Below are 21,980 nucleotides of genomic sequence, written 5' to 3' on the forward strand. Positions count from 1 at the left end.
GTGATGAGGGTGATTGAAACATCGAGGCCAATATGGAGGGTGATCGCTAGCTGCCTGCCTTACGATCGCTGGGGATCACTCTGTGACCTGAGAGGGGAGAGCCTGCCACTGTACCTGGAGAATGTTGCCCAGGTTTTCTGTATTTTGGATGTGGACTTGGACTGTGGATTTTTTCTTTCAGTCTCATAGTTTTTTGTATTCTGTGTTTTTTTAACCAATCTTTCCGGTTTTTTGGGGGTATGGGGATTTGTGGGGTCGATGTGCCTGTTCTGTTTTGTTCATTTTTTTGTGTTGGGGGAGGGGTGGATTTGAGGGTAGATATATTTCTTTTCCTTTCCTGGTTTCATGGCTACCTGGAGAAGAATTTCAGAGTTGTACACTTTGAAAATAAATGGCCCTTTAAACATTTGACATATGCCGATGGTATTAAACCCGATTCCGATTTTGATTCACACCATTACTGCTCCAAATTTTTCTCTCACATCTCAAGTATGCAAGGATAAGTTATTTGACAATTGTAAAGTTTCCCTTAGTGCAAGCTAATGGTAAAAAAAAAAGAATCAGAGTGTTGTTGGGCTTATGTGAGAGAATGCAAGCTGCATAGCTTGTAGGGAAATAAAAAGGAAAGGAAGGGAAGGAATGAGATTGCTCCCTTGAGAGCTGACATGGATCCAATGGACCAGATAACTTCCTTTCAGATATTGTAAGATAATCAGTCTTCCGTGAAATATCATATGGTATGTTGGGTGAAAATTTGCAGAATGCAAACTTGCAACCTCATATTGAAGGGATTTAGAACTAGTCAGGGTTATTATTCCAGTACCTACTCTCTCTTTACTAGGTTAGATTAGATTAGATTAGACTCAATTTTATGGTCATTGTGCCGAGTACAGATACAAAGCCAATTATTACCTTATCCGCTTTTCTTCCAGCGTCCGCAGCTGCTCATCACGGATGAGAACTTTCATGATTAGTTCCTTCTCTTTTTCTGTGAGGAATGACAAGTTGACCAACTCCATCTGATTTGACATAATGCCGCAATCACCAGAAGAGCTAACAACTGCAACAATCTCCTCGGGGCAAATGAAGGAAATTTCAATATTGCAACAAAGAGTTAAACTATAAATGGAAAGTCGTTGATGTCAAAATTCTTTCTGAAGAGGATAATGAATATCAAAATTGGTGGACAATGCTGTATAGTTACTAACCGCAACGGTTCAGAGTCCAGTTGAATTCTGCATTAACTCACGAGGCAACCCAGTCTCTGTGTTCAGACTTCAACTCGTGAGAATGTCCATTCATTGTTGTCCACTGTGACGTCATGTTGTTGTCCATCTGCGTGCACAAGTCAACTCACGACTGCCCATTCATTTGCGGTCTTTTAAGCATTTCACCAAGTTAGATCCTAGGAAAGAACACTTCCTGGTTGGTTACATGTACGGCAAAGGATCACAATATTAACTCCACAATCCTAAAAATGAAAGTAAATGCGCATTAGGATTGTGAACGTGAATTTTACTAACCTGAGAAAATCTGCAGGTGCTGTAAATACAAAGCAACACACACAAAATGCTGGAGGAACTCAAATATTTTACTGCTCTTTAGTCTAAAACTTCTAAAATGAGGGAATATCAAATATAATCTATTTCTACAACAAAACTGTACAGATGTTAATTGGACAAGTCCTAATGTAGTTATGAGGTGTGTGTCTTATAGGTAAAGCAATTTGATTATTCCACCAATAAACAAGTTCCTGACATCAGTCTTAAGTCCATATATTCCTGAGGCACTTGACCAAATTTTTAATATGAAGGGCACTTGATTTCACTCGTAAATCCTTGTGCTAAAGGTTAATTCCCAGGATGGCGGGACTGTCATATGTTGAAAGATTGGAGCGACTGGGCTCGTATACTCTGGAATTTAGAAGGCTGAGAGGGGATCTTATTGAAACATATAAGATTATCAAGGGATTGGACACGCTGGAGGCAGGAAGCATGTTCCCACTGATGGGTGAGTCCAGAACCAGAGGCCACAGTTTAAGAATTAGGGGTAGGCCATTTAGAACGGAGTTGAGGAAAAACTTTTTCACCCAGAGAGTGGTGGATATATGGAATGCTCTGCTCCAGAAGGCTGTGGAGGCCAAGTCTCTGGATGTTTTATGCTTTCAAAAAAGAGATGGATAGAGCTCTTAACGATAGCGGAATCAAAGGTTACGGGGATAGGGCAGGAACTGGATACTGATAGTGGATGATCAGTCATGATCACAGTGAATGGCGGTGCTGGCTCGAAGGGCCGAATAGCCTATTCCTGCACCTATTGTCTATTGTCGATTGCTAAGCAAGTAACCTCTTTCTTAATGACAACAAGACAAAGGGGTTGACTATCACCTTCGGGTGAACTCACACCCTGCCCCCATTACACCAGTGACACAGCAGTGGGAACACAGTAAAGAAAATTCAGCAATACCTCTACTTTCTAAGGAGGCTGAAGAGAGCTGGACTAGGTACATCCACACTCACATCATTCTACAGATGCGCAGTAGAGACCATCGTAACATGCTGCATCACTGCTTGTTACGGAAACTGCACTGTGGCAGACAGGAGGGCTCTACAGCAGATAGTCAAAACTGCCCAATGATTCACTAGCACCAATCTACCCACCATCAAGGACATACATACAGAAAAGTGCCGAAAAAGGGCCAGAAACTTCATGAAGGGTCCTACCCACCCTATTCATGGACTGTTTGTCCCATCAGGGAGGAGGCTACGTAGCATCCATTCGAGGACCAACAGACTCTAAAAACAATTTTCCCCCAGTCGTAAGCCTGATCAACACCTCCACCGAGTTACTCACCCCTCCACACCCCTAACCACCACTACCTTACAATTTCCTGTCAGTCACCATATGTACAAACACTCCTGTGCCTAGTATCACTTTATGGATATACAATCAATCTGTGTATAAGCAATCTTATGTATTCATATTTATTGTGTTTTTAAAATTATTATTGCGGTTCTTTATCTGATTGTGTTTTTGTGCTGCATCGGATCTAGAGTAACAATTACTTCATTCTCCTTTACACTTGTGTATGGAAAATGACATTAAATCCGAAATTTGTAAATCATAATGATTGTGATACATTGAAGAACATTAATTTATGTTCCATGAGAAGATGCTTCATAGGACAGATGCTCTGCAATTATTTTTGAATTATTTTATTCTGATTTTTAGCAATTAAAACAAATTTCCTGACAATAATTTCAATAACAGACTCCATATCGAATACAACACCTTTACTGCACTCCTCACTCTGGTTGGGTATCCAGATGAATTCATGTTCAGCAGTGACATTCCAACAACACTCTATTTTTGTTGGTAGTGACTAGCAACCATGAGAACAACAGAAACTGCATTAGCAATAAAAGGCAGGGCTTTGCCTCACCTACTAATCTAAATGCATTAATTGTTTGGTCATGATAAATATGTCCCTCCTGTGCCAACAAAAGAACCTGATTATCATGTTTATACAGGGATGCTATAGCTGTCACAAGGAAGATGGCAGCAGGCCCCATCTCTTACAAATACCTTTATAAAGAAGGCAGAAGGTATCACGATCAGAACTCATTGTTAGCAACACCTTCACCTGATCAAATTCACACAACGGATAATATTGGGAGCGAGGCTGATTTATTGGCAGATCTGAGTAGTATAAGCCCATTATTAAAAGAGGCCAATTTGTAAAGCTCTTTTAACTGGTCACGCAAATCTGCAATTTTAGTTACACAGACGTATAAATTAGGAGCAGGAAAAGACTTCTTGCTCAAACCTTCACTTATGTTCAATAAGGTCATGGCTGATCATACCTATTGCTTTAAAATATTCAAATACTCTTGTCGCCACTCTTTGGAGCAAGAAGACGCTCCCACATTCCAAATATGTCTGATCAGGGTTACAGTTAGTAAGGAGTTGTCCTGCTAGGTGTGGGAAGTGTGGCAACTCTTGCAGGCTGCCCAGCATAATCCTTGCCGATTTGATTTGATGCATGTTTTGATGCACAGGTGTGCGCCGCGTGTCCGATCGCATATACGTCTGTAGTCCCGATCGGAGAACGTGACGTAGCGGACGTAACCAATCTCATGTATGACGTGTCTCTTGAGTGTAGTAGCGTTATGTCTCTGTTTAATTTTCTTTCGAAAATATTACCATAAAGTGCATCATGGCTTCCAAACGCAGCAGCAAGAGGCAAAGGAAAAGTATAGATTTGGAAGTGAAACAAAAGGTTATTAAACAATATGAAGGTGGAAAACCAGTGAATGTTATTGCTTGGGACTTAGGCATGTCGCACTCAACATCACGATCCTGAAAAACAAAGAAAAAATTCTCAAAGCTGTTAAAGGATCGGCTTTACTGGCTCACGAAAATGTGAGAGGGACCTACGAGGGATGATTGACAAGTTCATGGCCTAAGGTAGAAAACCTAGCACATTTATTTTTCAACATAGTCCCCTCCTACATTTACGCACTTAGTCCAGCGGTCGTGGAGCATACGGATCTTGGACCTCCAGAAAGTGTCCACAGATGGGTGGTTGATAAGTTTGTGGCCTAAGGTAGAAGGAGATGAGTTATACAGCTCTCATTACATGCACATGCAGGTCAACTCTTTGAGTGATTATGCAGAAAGTTTGAAGTTAATAATTCATCTCCTTCTACCTTAGGCCACAAACTTATCAATCACCCTTCGTATATCGGATATGGAGAAATTGCTAACGACATGGACTTAGTCAGTACAGGTACTCTACAGTACTCCGTATAGGTTTGCTAAGTATATAATATGGTGTTCACACAACGTCCAAATCACATAACGTCCGATTTCACAGAACGTATTGTGGACATTAAGTGACGCATACCTGTACATGTGATATATAAAGCTGATCTCTTCTCTTTAAAGTTTTAAGGACTCCAAGAAGATATTTTGCTTCATTGCTATCTTAAATGAATAGTTTCTTATTTTGAAACAATTACTGAAATGCCTGGTTTGCTGCCGCTGCTACTGTGCGATCAAGAATCTCTGGAGTGAAGGCCCCCAAATCCCCGGCTTTGCCTGTTGCTGGTCACTGAGGTTGGGGTCGAAGCGTTCGGCAGAGGTGGTGCTCGGTACTCGGTGTCGGAGGGCTGATCGAAGCTCGGAAGTTTTCGGACGACTCAGAGTCCGACTGTGGTCGAGCATGGCAGGGAGAGTTTTCTTCCTTCTCCCATCTGCGTGAGATGTGGGACTTTTGAGAGACTTTGCACTTTTTTACTGTGCCACGGCCTGTTCTTCATCAAGTTATGGTATTGTTGCACTGTTGTAACTATATTTTATAATTACGTGGTTGTTGTTCGTTTTTCAGTCTTAGTTTGTCCTGTGTTTCTGTGATATCACACCGGAGGAATATTGTATCATTTCTTAATGCATGCATTACTAGATGACAATAAAAGAGGACTGCGTGTCCTCATATCTAATCTAATTACTCCAAGTCTGATATTCATCTGCAACAAGAGACATACTCTCCACATCTGTGGTGAAACTGCTCAGATTCTTGTACAGAACAATAAGATTCTAATCACAAACAAGAGAAAATCTTGTTTCTGAATAAACTTCTAACAGGTTAAAAGGAACAGAATCCAGTAGGTTCCTACCAATCTATACCCTGGTAATGACAACACTTCTTTGGGGTAGAGTGTACAGGGTCAACCTGAAAGTAGCCGACCACCAGCAGTTAATTTTAATAGCCTAAAATAATTTTACCATTACTCACAAGGCAGAAAACACGGCAACTTTGGCCTACCTACTCACGTTAATGGGTTGGATCGTTCTGTGGGCCAGTAAGTTCCAAGATCTAGGCCTCAACACCTCCTTGTGCAACTGGAGCCTGAATTTTCTCATTTGCAGACCCCAGTCAGTTCAGATTGGCAACGTCTCCTCCACAATCACCATCAGCACAGATGCACCACAAGGCTGTGTGCTTATCCCCTGCTCTACTCACTTTACACTTTAGCCGTAAGGCTAAGCATAGCTTCAACACAATATTTAGGTTTACTGCTGACACTATTCTTGTTGGCTGAATCAAAGATGGTGATGAATCAGCATATAGGAGGGAGGCTGAAATTCTGGCTGAGTGGTGCCACAACAATAACCTCTCATTCAATGTCAGCAAGACCAAGGAGCTGATTATTGACTACAAGAGGAGGAAACTGGAAGTCCATGAGCTAGTCCTCATCAGAGGATCAAAGGCAGAGAGGATCAGCAAGTTGAAATTCCCCAATGTTATCATTTTAGAGGATCTGACCTGGGCCCAGCATGCAGGTGCCATTACAAAGCAGCGACTCCACTATTTTGTTAAGAAGTTTGAAAATATTCAGCATGTTGTCTAAAATTATGACAAATCTCTATAAATGAGCAGTGGAAAGTATACTGCCTGGTTACATCACAGCCTCTTATGGATACTCCAATGCCTTTGAATGGGAAAGCCTACGAAAAGTAGTGGATACAGCCCAGTCCTTCACTGGTAAAGCCCTCCCCACCTCTGAGCGCATCTACTTGGAGCACTGTCGTAGGAAAGCACCCCCACCCATCCACCACATTCTCTCTTCTCATTGCTGCCATCAGGAAGAAGTTACAGAAGCCTCAGGTCCCACACCACCAGGTTCAGGAACAGTTATTACCCCTCAACCATCAGGCACTTGAACCAAAGGGCATAACTACACTCACCCGACACTGAACAACTTATTGCCTCGCTATCTCATGTTCTCAATATATACTGCTTGCTTGCTAGTTTGTTTATTTATTTATTGTAGTCTGTTGTTTTTTGCACATTGCCTATCTCTCCATCTTTGATGTGTGTCTTTTCTCACTAATTCTATTGTGTTTCTTTGTACTTACTCTGAATGCCCACAAGAAAATGAACCTCAGGGTGGTATATGGTGACATATATGTACTTTGATAATAAATTTCCTTTGTATTTTGAAGGATCATAGAAGAACCCTGCACCAAGCCTGGAACCTTGCTCTCTAGCATGGAAATCGTGAGAAGTTCTACTGGTACATTATACACAGAATACGTGGCATCTGCCTCAGTTACCATTAGTATTTGACACAGCTATTTTTACATCAACAGTTGCCATTATTTTACTAATTTTACCAATTGTCATCCCAGGATCACAACATACAATCAAAACTGAAGCAACAATTGCATAAGAAGGATGTAATGCTGAACACTCAGGTCCAGAATATAAATCCATTTTAAGTTTTTATTGAAAAATATTTGTACATTTGGGCAGCTAGAAGCAAGAACATTGTAGATCCACTTTTCCAGAATTGGCTCGGCCCCATTCAAATATCAAAATAGCACCAACTGAATGAGTAGTGTCATCATAAATATGAATATATATTACACTAGGCCCAGGCTTAACTCAGCAACAGGAGTCACAGGTTGCAGATAGCCATGAAAATCTTATTGGATTTGGGAGCTGTAGGCCACATGGCAAAGCAGCAACAAACAACTAGACGAGTTTAGAAAGGAAAAGCAATGCAAGGACACAGCTGGGTTAGACTCAAGTGTGGCAAGAATATGAGAATGAGAAGAAATGATGGCAAGCAGTCCCTCCACCCTGTTCTGGCATGGCTCACTTCACCTCCAAGCTAACTTTTTTTAAAAATCAGACTTGGCGCCGAATACACTCAAAAACTCCGTACTGTCTATGTTCAGCATGCAGAAGAAAGGAGGGCATACAAAACGTCGTATTACAGATGTAGAAAAATACATTTCAGGTTAGGCAGGGGGTAGAAAGCAAATTAGCCCATTTTATACGCTGCTCACTTCCAAAATGCCCACTACACCATCAAAAAGTCTTCAATGCATTACTTCAAGTATCTCATAGTGAATGTACAAGAATTTATAAAGAATTCAAGCAAATACCTCATTCAGCATACTGCAGAAAATGTTCTTGAGAGGAAATCCTGTAGAATCTGGACAGACCCAGTTATATAACTTAGGTGGGGTATTGATCATTAGTTAAAATACTGAAGTAGCTGGCTAGATTTTTGAATTATTTTCAACAATGATATTTTACTTTGAATAAAAGTGAAGAGAAAGCAAGCTAGTGAGATGCACAGAATCAGAGGCAAACAGATAGACAACTGCATGCAATCAAAATTTGCCAGGCACTGAATTATTCTATGTTGTAGAAGCAGATTCCCAGCTTCCGAGGCAAATTACTTCATAACTTATCTAGATGATAATTCAAATAAAGAAGCCATCTCCGCTTTCCACACCCAAAATCAGACTGTGGGCGGACTGTTGCACAGTTTCATGGACAGGAACAGTTGACTACATAAAGAAAAAAATTGTCCTGGCTCTGATTAGTGTTGTCATGAATAATATCTAACTGATTAATGTAACTTTTTGTGTATCCTTATAACCAAGAAAGACAGAAATTGTTACAATTGTTAATCCACCTAGACCAAAGATGCAATTATCACCTCATTGCATAGATGGGGTGGGATTAAAACTGCTACAATTATTGTGTTTTTGCTGCCGTAGAAGAACTGGGATTCTCTACATCTCAGCCCTGGGCCGCATATTAAAAGTCTCATTACAAAGCTGACAACCAGAGTGTGGGATCCAAGAAGAGGGTGGTGGAGCAGACCGTTGCCAGCTTCCTGGTGGTCAAAAAGCTAAGATATCTGACTAAAAACATCATTAAAAATACACTTTCTGAGGTGAATTGTGTTAAATTATCACCACAGTGAAGGGGCGAGTGATGGTGAGGTGATTTCGAGGGATGAATCGATGCAATTGGAGTTCCGATGCCTGTACAGCTGGCCTGGGAGGGAGGCTGGATTGTTCTGTGTGTGGTAAGGGTTGCCAACTTTCTCACTCCCAAATAAGGGACAAAAGTAGCAGTCAAATACGGGACACTTGTGTTTACCCTGAGAAAGACTACCCTGACCATGAAGCCTTGTGCAGGCACCTGTGTGCGCATACATGACGAGCGCATACGTGACAAGTGCATGTGTGTACATGCTGATTTTTTTTTCTACAAATCGGTTTTGGCTTAATCTTCCCGATTCTGTTAAGTGAAACTACACTGTACATACATTATTTCCACTTTATACAGACTGTGTATTTATATCATTCCTGCCTTTACTATATGTTAGTGTTATTTTAGGTTTTATGTGTTATTGGTATGATTTGGTAGGTTATTTTTTGGGTCTGGGAACGCTCAAAAATATTTCCCATATAAATTAATGGTAATTGCTTCTGCGCTTTACGTCATTTCAGCTTAGGAACGGTTTCATAGGAATGCTCTACCTTAGCAGGGGAAATATGGGACAAGGGCAGTCCCGTATGGGACAAACCAATTTAGCCCAATATACGGGATGTCCTGGCTAATATGGGACAGTTGGCAATCCTAGCTGGGACCCTGGCAGAGGAGATTCGATTTTGATGCTTGTACAACTGGCCCAGGTATGAGGTTAGATCATTCTGGGCGCCAAGTTGAATTGAAGAGCTTGAAAGCAGCTTCAGGCTGGGTGACGAAATCTGGGCTCAGGGCGAGTTGCTAGACGACATGTTCTAGGCCCGGAGCCTTTTGCTGCAGCTGTGCCTGGGTCCGAGTGTGAGGTACAATGCGCTGCAATTTAAATGCCAGCCCAGAAAGACTGAAAAGACAGGGTGTCGGTTGGGATGAGAGCCGACTTCGCTCATTGTCTACGATGGTTGTGTCCATGGCCTGAGGCTATGAAGTTCACCCCAGCTGCTGCGTTGCGTGCCCACTAATGTGATGAACTGATAGGCGAGGCTTCCGGGCTGATCTGAGGACTTGATTTTGGTTCGGAATGCTGTTGTTAGCTTCAATTGTTTGCATGATTTGTGTTTTTTTCTCTTGCGCATTGAGTGTTGGTCTTTTATTTTTATTCTTTTTTTCTTTAAATTCGATTCTTTCAGGTTTCTTGCTTTGTGGCTACCATTGAGCCAGCAAATCTCAAGGTTGTAAAATTTATACTTTCTTTGATAATAAATGCACCTGAATCTTATAATGCAATTCACCTCAATTATATATAGGGACAAAATGTAACTTGGAGGAAGTGAGAGCAAATTAAGTGTGAGAGATTTCAATAGATGAAGATAGGAATTTCACAGCTTAGTATGCGCATGACCAACAGAAACTGCAGAGAGTTGCTCAGCAAATCACAGAAAACAGCCTCCCCTCCATGGACACTGTCTGTACCTTAGTGACTCAGTAAATCAGCCAGCGTATTTCAAGAACCTACCCACCCACTCCAGACATTCTCTCTTCTCCCGTAGGGCAGAAGATACAAAAACCTCAAAAGCATGTACCACCACGTTCAAGGACAGCTTCTACCCCTTTGTCATAAGACTACTGAGTAATTCATCAATAAGATGGACTTCTGACTTCACAATCTACCTTGTTATGATGTTACACTTTATTGCCTACCCACACAGCTCTTTCTCTGCAAATGTTCCACTTTATCCTGCATTGTTATTGTTTTTGCCTTGTTCTACCTCAACACACTGTGTGACAATTCAATCTGTATGATCAGTGTGCAAGTCAGGCTTTTCACTGGATTGCAGTGCATGTGACAATAATAAACCAACTCTATTTCTAAGATTGCAGCTTCATTTGACTTGTCTCACCATTCCTCAGCAGTCCAACTAATCTGAGTGTTCGAGAGACAGGCAATCGGAGATAGTGTAGAGTTAAGTACAATTCCGTGTATTTGAAAACTGGATCGATTCTCTGAACATCATAGAATGGTGAGATTTAGATCTGTCTGCTGTACAGCTACACAATGAAGGGCCTATAATGATGCTATATCTCTAAATAAATGTAGTCAGGAACTTTTGGCAAAAAGCTTGATTCTTGTGACACTGTAATTTTTCTTTTTTACTGGGTTCTGAGGATTGCTTGCAAGATCAACATTTATTGCCTATCCTTGTTGGCAGTGAGCCACCTCCTTCAACAGTTCCATCAGTTCGCTCCACAGAATCAAGAATTTAGAACAAGGATGCTGGAACAATGATACATTTTCAAGTCAGCACGGTACGCAACTTGGAGTCTGTTGTGTTCCCATGTCTCTGTTGCCCTTGTCCTTGGCAGTAGAATTTGTACATTTAGAGACGCTGTCAGAGGAGGCCAACCAAGGAACAGTATGAATTTTGGTTGATGGTATCACTGTACCACAGTGTACTTCTGGTGGAAGGAATGAATGTTTACGGTGGTGGACGGGATGCCAGCCAAGCAGGCTGTTTTGTCACAGTTGCAAGTTCAGTCAAGTTAATGTGCTTAATAAAGGGTGGAAAGGCTTGGGATGAGAAGGTGAGTCACTCACCAGAGGATACTGAACCTCTGACCTGTCCTTATAGTTCCCAGATTCACATTCCCAAATACAAATCCATCTCATTTTCCTGCAGGAACTGAAGGTCCATATCAACCCACAGTGACCACTCCTTATTTTAGACCTGACCATAAATGTCTGGACAGATTTCAATTCAACTGTTCTTCTTCCAAGTTAGTGAATGGCATTTAATCCTCATGGTTTCTGCTACACTGGAGAAGTTAATTGAGTGATCAGTTTGCAAAACTTCCATTTAGTCTACAACAGTAACTTTGAGCTTCTAGCTCTCTATCACTTGAACTCTCCATCCCACACTCAGCTTAATCTTTTTATTCATTCTCTCCATCCCCTATCTCACTGCAACTCAGAACGGCATCATCTTCACTTCGAACAAATGCTGATTGATTTAAAACTGTTTTTTACAAAATACTATCCAATTTAATTCCAATTAAATTGCCAATTTAATTTCCTCTACTTATTATATAAAAAAACAGCTAACAACAGCTAACACATCAGAGGCTAAGGGAACAAACATCTGAAGAATTGTAGACCTGTATTTTAGAACTATATTGTAGGTGCCTGAAATTTACCTGCCAAAGAGGAAGATTGCCCAAGCTTGTACTGTTAACCAGAAAACAATCCAGTTATTTATTACTCAAATCAGTCAACTGTCAATAATTAGCAAAGTAACAGAAGGTGTCAGCAATGCCACGAAATGACACTCATTCAATGATGCCTACTCACTGATGTCCAGTTTGTGATTTGCCAGGAACACTCAGCTCTAGGACATATCAAAGCCTTGAACACAGAACATAGAAATTTACAGCACATTATGGGCCCTTCAGCCCACAACATTGTGCCAACCATGTAACTTATTCCAGAGACTGCCCAGAATTTCCCTAGCACATAGGCTTCTATTTTTCTAAGCTCCATGTACCTAAGAGGCTCTTAAAAGGCCCTATTGTATCCGCTTCCACCACTGCTGTTGGCAGTTCATTCCATGCAACCACCACTCTCTGTGTGAAAAACGTACCCCTGACAACCCCTCGGTACCTATTTCCAAGCACCTTAAAACTGTGCCCCCTTGTGCTAGCCACTTCAGCTCTGGGAAAAAGCCTCTGGCTATCCACACGATCAATGCCCCTCATCATCTTATACACCTCTGTCAGGTCACCTCACATCCTCCGTCGCTCCAAAGAGAAAAGGCCAAGTTCACTCAATCTATTCTCATAAGATACGCCCTCTAATCCAAGCAACATCCTTGTAAATCTCCTCTGCACTCTCTCTATAGTATCCACATCCTTCTTGTAGCGAGGTGACCAGAACTGAACACAGTACTCCAAGTAGGGTCTGACAGTACTCCTTGGTCGAAATATGGACTGAGAGCTACTTTCCAGAGGTTAGATACAAATGACAAGGATTGCACTGAATTAGTGTAGCAATAAGGAATCCTGGAAATATTGAAGTCAATAAGCATCCAAGTAAAAACGCTCCAGTACATGAAGCAGACCTCAAAGAAAGATGGGCATAGTTGTTGGAGGTCAACCATCTTTGCCACAGGACATCACTGGAGGAGAACCATCTTCAGCAGCTTTATTAATTACCTTCCTTCCACCATAGGACGCTGGACAAGGGGGTAGTGGTGTAGGTGATTGCTAATGATTGCACAATTTTAATTCAGTTTGTAACGTAAGCAAATGAAACAGTCCATGCTTATATTTGGAAAACAGACAACATTCAGGTAAGTAGCAAGTAACACCTGTGCCATAAAAATGCCAGATAACAAGCAAGATTCGAATCAGTAACTCTTAACATCCAATGAAACTACAGATCACCAAGATCCAAATTATAAACATCCTAGAGATCTGCACTGGCCAGGAACTGAAGTGAATTTCTGCATGATACTGAGATCATCAGCACAGGTCAGAGACTGGGTGTCCTTTGTCAAATTCTCTGTACCATCTGTGAGGTACCTCAGAAGTGCAAATAACAACTTCCACTTTCTCAGGTAAATGCAGCTCCAACAGTTCTCAAGAAGCTCAATTCCATTCAGGTCAAATTAACCAGCTTAATGGTTACTCACCCAAAACATTCAATCTCCATACCACTGGCTCAGAGTTGCCACACTGGTACCATCTACAAAATGTACTATCCAGACTACTCTGAGTGTATTCACCAATCCCATGACCTTAATCTCAGGAACAAGGGCCATGAGCAAATATAAATACTACCACCTGCACGTTATTCTCCAACCAACACATCAGCTTGATTTGGAACTATACTGACATTCCCTCATTATTGCTAGGGGAACCTTCACCAAAAAGGCTGCAATGGTTCAAGAAGGAGGCTCACCACCATCATCTCAAAGGCAGTTAGGATCAGACAATGATTGCTGGTCTTGGTACTAATGCTCAAATTCCCTATATGATCCTCAAAACAAGATCACGTGTCAGGTCTCAAGGGGTCAGCAGTTTTACTGCTCAACCTGAATTAAGAATGGACGGGATCTGTGTGGAATAGTTAAAAACTATTGGCGCATGGCCAAGTGGTTAAGGCGATGGTCTAGTGATCTGAAGGTCGCTAGTTCCAGCCTCAGCTGAGGCAGCGTGTTGTGTCCTTGAGCAAGGCACTTAACCACACATTGCTCTGCGGCGACACCGGTGCCAAGCTGTATGGGTCCTAGTGCCCTTCCCTTGGACAACATCGGTGCTGTGGAGAGGGAAGACTTGCAGCATGGGCAACTGCTGGTCTTCCATACAACCTTGCCCAGGCCTGGAAACCTTCAAAGGCGCAAATCCATGGTCTCATGAGACTAACGGATGCCTAGTATTAGTTAAAAACAAGATTGCAAGAATAAAATGTTACCAGAGGACAGGAAATTACTTACACTAAAAAAAACACTGCACATAATCAGGCCAGGTAGCAGCAGCTCCTCACCACAGATTTCCTGGATTTGCTCTATTTCTTTCCCGTTTGAAGAAATTTCTTCACTTATTGTCACAGAGCCAATGCTTTCAACTTCACACCAGCATTCTGGCAACAATCAATGCTTTCTTGTCTGTGTCATACCTATGCCATCAATCAAAGCTAGCTTAGCTTTTTTCTTTGGCCGGTGACAGAAGGAAACTCCGATATCCAAACTGCAGCATTATGGATGTAATGGAGGATTGAATAACACAAGTTTCCCAAAATAGATAAATTTCACTTTTGCATGTTACTAAAAAACTGGGGGTAATGACAATATCCATTATGTGATTGAAGACATTCATTTATTAAATTGTAGCTATTTTTTGTTTAATTGGAAAAGTAGTGTTTCGCTTCATTAGACATGATCCCATGGATATCTTTTGCTACTATTATGAAAATTACAGATACTCTTGCATAACCACAGAAAGAAGTAAAGGAAATAATTCACAACAGAACAAAATAAATGATATTGAAATATAATAAGGTATAGACAAGCTATAGAAACATGCATGCAGAGAGAAAAATCAACCATAACCATAAGACATTGGAGTAGAATTAGGCCATTTGGTCTATCGAGTCTGCTCTATCATTTCATCATGGCTGAACCCCACTATCCTGCCTTCTCCCCATAACCTCTCATGCCCTGACTAATCAAGAACCTAACAACTTCCGCATTAAATACACCCAATGACCTGGACTTCACAGCCGCCTGTGGCAACGAATTCTACAGATTCACCACCCTCTGACTAAAGAAATTCCTCCTTATCTCTGTCTAAGTGGACGTCCCTCTATTTTGAGGCCGTGCCTTCTAGTCTTAGACTCCCGTACCGAAGGAAATATCCTCTTCACATCCATTCTAATTAGGTCTTTCAGCATTGGACAAGTTTCAATAAGAATCCCCCCCACCCTCATTCTTCTAAATTCCAGGAATTTCAATGCTCTATCCATACTAGTATCGTTCCTGTAATACCCAAGGCTCTTATCTTGCTTAGCATCCTTATGTGCAGCACCTTGTCAAGAGCCTTCTGAAATTCCAAATACACAACATCCACCAAATCTCCTTTGTCTATCCTACTTGTTATTTCTCCAAAGAATTCCAACAGATCCATCAGGCAACATTTTCCCTCAAGGAAATCATGCTGACTTTGGCCTATGTTATCATGTGCCTCCAAGTACCCCGAAATCACATCCTAACAATCATCTCCGACATCTTCCCAACCACTGAGTTCAGGCTAACTGGCTTAGAATTTCCTTCATTCTACCTCCCTCCCTTCTTGAAGAGTGAAGTGACTTTGCAATTCTCCAGTCCTTAGGAACCATACCAGAATCTATTGATTCTTGAAAGATCATTACTAATGCTTCCACAATCTCTTGAGCTATCTCCTTCAGAACCCATTTGGTACAGGTGACTTATCCATCTTCAGACCTTTCAGTTTCCCAAGCACCATATCCCTAATAATAGCAATGGTACTCACTTCTGCCCCTTGACACTCCCAAACTTCCGGCATACTACTAGTGTCTTCCACAGTGAAGACTGATGCCAAATACTTACTCAGTTCATCCGCCATTTCCTTGTTCCCAGTTACCATCTCTCCAGCGTCATTTCCAGCAGTCAATATCTACTCTCATCTCTCTTTTTATATATCTGAAAAAACTTTTGATTTCATTTTTGATATTATTGGTTAGTTTACCTTCATATTTCATCTTTTCCCCTTTACACTTTTTAGTTGCCTTCTGTTGGTTTTTAAAATTTACCCAATCCTCCAACTTCCCACTAATTATTGGTCTATTATATGCCCTCTCTTTTGTTTTTATGTTGGCTTTGACTTCCCTTGTCAGCCACGGTTGTGTCATCCGACCTTTAGGATACTTACTCTTCTTTGGGATGTATCTATCTTGCACTCCGAATTGTTCCCAGAAACCACAGCCATGCTGCTCTGCCGTCATCCCTGCTAATGCCCCCTTCCAATCAACTCTGGCCAGCTCCTCTCACATGTTTATGTAATTCCCTTTCCTTCACTGTAATACTGATATATCTGACTTCAGCTTCTTCGTCTCAAATTGCAGGGTAAATTCTGTCATATTATGATCACTGTTTCCTAATTATTCCTTTACCTTAAGCTCCCGAATCAAATCTGGTTCATTACACCCAATCCAGAATTGCTGACCCCTTAGTAGGCTCAACCACAAGCTATTCTAAGAAGCCATCTTGGAGGCAGTCCACAAATTCTCTCTTTTGGATCCAGAATCAAATAGATTTTCCCAATCTATCTGTGTATTGAAATCCCCCATGAATAATGTAACATTGCCTTTTTGACATGCTTTTTCTATCACCCGCTGTAATTTGTAGACATATCCTGGCTACTGTTCGGAAGCCTGTAAATAACTACCATCAGGGTCTTCCTACCCTTGCAGTTTCTTAACTCTAGCCACAAGAATTCTACATCTTCCGATCCTACGTCACTTCTTTCTAAAGATCTAATTTATTTAGTTTTAACTGTGTTACATACCCTGTAACTGGGTTGCCAAACCAGCAGAAATGGATCACTCAGTTGGAGTCTGGATTACTAGAACTAAGAAAGTTTTATTAAAGAAACAAGCAACACAGTACTCTAATCAAAAGGATAATAAATGCAACAGTTCAGCAATGATAAACACACATGTGCACAGAATTAAGATAACAGGATCAATCAAGCTCTATCGTTGTCTAGGGGTAAATGACCAGTTTCAAAGTGATGCAAAGTTCAGTTCAATTTAGTTCAGTTCAGTTCGCAGTAATCGCTGCCGTGGGAGATGGACAATGGGGGGAAGGAGAGAGAGAGCAAAACGAATGAATATTCAAACGGCTTCCACACAGACCTTCGCAGTCAGCTTTCGGGTGAGCCCTTTGTGATGTCATCTGAGGTCACCGACCGTGACCCCTCCGTTTCCAGATACGATTGTTTCTCTGCAGTGAACCTGGCACCCAGGCAAGGGTGGACACACACCAGGTTCCCGCCGATTGTGCCTTTCCACCCTGTGCGTCTCTGGCTTGATCCCGCGACCAGCCGTCCAAAACTTCCCACCGACTTGTGGGAGACGCACCACTTCCAGGGTCTCGTTACCTCGGGGTGTCGTGTGTGTCTTGCCTTAGTGAACCTGTCCCTTTTTATCCCCCTGCTGGGGTATCGCCTGTCCATCACTTCAAACAGTTCAGGGTTCAAAGGGGGAGCCGATCTTGACAGCTCTCCTTCTGTTACTCTCTCCCGTCCCTTCATTAACATCTCCAAATGCTGCTCCATTGTTTTCCTTATCTCTCTTTCTCCTGAAGACAGATGGCAGACCAACTGCTGATCCCACTGATGCCAGCACAGGACAGCTAACATCTTAATCTATGTGTATTCTCGTCACAACTGGCAGAGCCACTCCTCCTCCTTTGCCTATCTGCCTGTCCTTTCGATGATTGTATATGCTTGGATGTTAAGCTCCCAACTACAGTCACCTTTCAGCCATGACTCTGTGATACCTACGATGTCATACTTGCCTATCTCTAATTGTGCTGCAAGATCATCCACCATACTTTGTATACTGTGTGCTTTCAAATATATAAATCCTGTATTTGTTACCCTTTTGAATTTTGTCCCCCTTTTACACCTGCAACCCATCCCACTGACTGAAATTTTGCCCCAGCACCTACCTGTCCTTCCTGGCAGTCTCTCCATACACTACCTCTGCTTGTAAACCATCATCACTATCCTCAGCCCTATCACTCCAGTTCCCATCCCCTGCCGATGTTTCCTGTGTAAATGAAACGAAATAAATAATACAAAAAGAGAGCAAAGAAATGAAATAAATTAGTGAGGTCATATACATGGGTTCATTGTCCATTCAGAAATCTGATGAGAGTGGGAAAGAAGCTGTTCCTGAAACCTTGAGTGCATTTTCAGGCTTCTGTACCTCCTCCTTGATGGCAGCAATGAGAAGAGGGCATGTCCTGTGTGATGGGGTCCTTAACGATGGGTGCTGCCTTTTTGAGGCATCTCCTTCTGAAGATGTCCTCGAAGCTTGAGAAGGTAGTGCCCATGATGAAGCTGGCTGAGCTTACAACTTTCTGCATCTCTTTTCTGATCCTATGCAGTAGCCCGTCCATATCAGACTGCAACGCCACCAGTTAAAATGCTCTCCATAGTACATCGGGAGCAATTTACTGGAGTTTTTGGTGACATACCAAATCTCCTCAAGCACCTAAGGAAATAAAAGCTTCTTTGTAATAGCATCAATATATTGGGCCCAATTGTTTAATTTATTACAAGACATCTGCCTTTTTCGCACCTATAATTTCTTAGCATGTCTCCTTGTTCCATTTCATTTAGAGAACCAAAAGACTAGAAATTTAAGGTTTTCAAATTCCAGTGCCCTGGGTTGCTGTCTTGGGAATGCTTCCGGGTTTAAAGATGTCCTTTGTGTCTCAATGATTAGGAATGTATTTGTTATGTTTGGACCATAGCCCAGATCAAGCATTGAGAGAAAACACTGGCAGAAAGACTTCCACCCTTCTTCTGTACTAATGGAAGGAAATTCATCAACTTCCTACAGAAAGTGCCACCTCATAGGTCACAGTATCTGAATAAGGGCAGGCCTCTTGGAACTTAGAAGAGGAGAAATTTCTTCAGTTTTATAATAAATCATTTTTGGAAACAGATGGATGTATTTATATATTCAAGGAATCAAGTGATATGGAAGTTGTACAGGAAAACAGAGCTTAAGTTAAGGCACAATATTGAATGAATGGCAGAGCGGCCAAAGTATTCTTCTCACGTTGCTATTTCTTATGTTCCTTTGTTTATATATTCACCTAATAATCCATTTTGGATTCCAACCAAGGAATGTTTGTTCGGAACAAAGTTGCCTGAGTAGCATATTGTACAGCTCAAGCAGAATTTCCTTTGACAAGTTCTCATCTGTTTTGGCCAAATAGTTCAGCATTTGAGTTATCTTGTTCTCCAGAGCTCCACAGTGTTTGGACATTTTGTATGCAAATCTGATCGATCATCAAAGTTTCTTTAACCCTCTCGCTTACTTATTTTATTGCTTTGCTTTGCTTTGCCTCATTATTGTAAATTTAACACTTGTGTTACATTCCAGGTACTACTTCTTTACATATTAAATTATTTCCAACTCACTATACGGATCTCAGACTGTAAAAGATGGATTTTAAAGATGTGGAGATGGAATTGAAGTACAAACTAATCATGATTTAACAAGGTGGTAAAACAAGACTCAAAGAGACTCTTTCTTAAAATCCATTACTAGCATCTGTAATAATGCATTTTATGAGGTTTTACGTGATTTTTGTCATTATCTTGATGCATAGGCTGCTGAAACTGAAAGAATTGTCACAGCACAGGCAGCAGCTGCTTTTCTAGACTTTCTGCTTAAGTTTAACCTGTAATAGGCAGATCCCTGTAGAAATTCAGGTCCCATAAATAATTGAGTCTCTTATGAAATCTTGCCACTGATCTTTTGGAAATTTAATTATACTATTCACTGAGCTTTGTATTTACAGTACAATTCCCTAAGACATCCAAGGGACAGAACCAGTATCTATAGTGTACCTGTACTGTGATTTTTTTTCAAATAGGTACTTTGGTCAGCATCCAATCTGACAAGGCCTTCAGTTACCTTGAATATCGGAGAACATAGATCAGTACAGCACAGAACAGGCCCTTCAGTCCATAACATTGTGCCAAAATAATTAAATTAGTAATCAAATGTCCAACTAAATTAATCTCTTCTGCCTACACAATGTTCCTACCCTCACTTTCCTGAACATTCATGTGCCTAAGAGCCTCTTGAACACCTGTCATTTTTGTCTCCACCACCACTGTTGGCAGCAAATTTGAGACACCCAGCACCTCTACATAAAAAAAAACTTTCCCTGCACTTTGAACTTGCTCCCTCTCACCTTAAATACCTGCCCTCTGGTATTAGACAAGGCTTTGTACGTCCTCCCTGTGACTGTGTGGGTTTCCTCCAGGTGCTCTGGTTTCCTCCCAGAGTCCAATGAAGTACCGGTTATTAGGCTAATTAGGCAATATAAACTGTCCTGTGATTGGGCTAGGGTTAAGTAGGGGGGTTGCTCATTGGGCTGGTAGGGCCTGGTCCATGCTATATCTCCAAATAAAGAAAAATTAATGAACCAGTTTGTCCATCCTTTCCTTATAGCAAATGCTCTCTAATCCAGGCAGCATCCTAGTAAGCCTCTTCTACACCCTCTCCAAACCCTCCATCCACATCCTTCCTATAGCCAGGACTGAACACAGAACTCCAGTTGCAGCCTAACTAGTTTTACACAACTGTAACACAACTTCACAGCTCCTGAACTCTACCAACCTGTGTAGCTACTTTCAGGGAGCTATGGACTTGGACCCGACAATCTCTTTGCATATCAACACTGTAAAGGATCTTGGCATTAACAGTGTACTGCCTCTTTACATCTGACTTCCCAAAGTGCAACACTTCACACTTGGCTGGGTTGAGTTCCATCTGCTATTTCTTTGCTCATGTCTCCAACTGTTCTATATCCCATGGTATACTTCTCTTGTCTTCCATGTTACCCACAACACCACCAATTTTGTATCATCTGCAAACTTACTAATCTACCCTTGTACGTTTTCATCCACATCATTTATATATGTAACAACCAGCAGAGACCCCAGTTCACATCCCTGTGGAACACCCCAAAATTGCAGACCTCCAGCCAGAATAAGCCCCCATCGATAACTACCCTCTGTCACCTATGGGCAAGCCAGTTCTGAAACCAAACTGCAAATTCACTGTGGATCCCACGCATCTTAATTTTCTGGATGAGCCTCCCAAAAGGAATCTTGGTAAACGCCTTAGTAAAATCTACGTAGAGAACAGACACAGCTCCACCTTCAACAAGACTTCTGTCACCTTCTCAAAAAAAAAACTCAGTCAATTTAGTAACAGTTGACCTGTGCTGGACAAAGCCATGGTGATTGTTCCTAACCAGGCCATGGTTTGTCAGATGTTCATAAACCTTACCTGTTATATTTTGTAACTTCAAAACGTTAAACTAATTCAAAGAAGGACATGAGAGTCCCAACATAAGGGTGCAACTTCATATTTTACTTTAAGCGAAGCGCGCACACATTATGTAGCGTGATGATGTGTGCAATTCATGTATTTATACATATAACCCATAATGAATTGTCTACACAAACAAGAATGCTTCATCTATATATATATATATATATATACACACACATACACACACACACACACACACACACACACACAAATACACAAAATTATCCTTCAAGTTATCTTTGGGAATTTCCCTACCACTGAAGAAGACACCAGTCCACAGTCTCTAGGATTACCTTCATTCCCTTCTTGAACAATGGGACAACATTAGCTATTCGCCAATCCTCTGGGACCTCGTCTGTGGCTAGTGAGAACTAGCCAGTGAGAAATGACAAGTAGCTGGTGGGAAATTTGCTACGATCCATCATCAGAGGCTCTATTAGGAGAAGATCAAAGACACTAAATTGCTAGTCATTCTGAACTATTACGCAAAAATATGGACATGGCATTATATAGGTGGATTGT

General features: G+C 41.4%; 1 protein-coding gene across 5 annotated transcripts in view; it reads right to left on the bottom strand.

The window, feature by feature from the left end:
• The window catches only part of sytl4 (synaptotagmin-like 4), an 81,974-nt gene that overhangs the window by 47,543 nt on the left and 12,451 nt on the right, over positions 1-21,980 (bottom strand). For 4 of the 5 annotated variants that reach the window (XM_072270565.1, XM_072270563.1, XM_072270566.1 and 1 more), the window contains one exon: positions 913-1,405. In XM_072270565.1, coding sequence (XP_072126666.1) covers positions 913-1,031 — 119 coding nt within the window. In that variant the 5' untranslated portion in view covers positions 1,032-1,405. Of the gene's footprint in view, positions 1-912; positions 1,406-21,751; positions 21,892-21,980 lie in introns of all 5 variants that reach the window. The other variant, XM_072270564.1, reaches the window with a different exon arrangement.

Source organism: Mobula birostris, chromosome 10 (genome assembly GCF_030028105.1).
Source record: "Mobula birostris isolate sMobBir1 chromosome 10, sMobBir1.hap1, whole genome shotgun sequence".
NCBI classification, from domain to species: Eukaryota; Metazoa; Chordata; class Chondrichthyes; order Myliobatiformes; family Myliobatidae; genus Mobula; species Mobula birostris.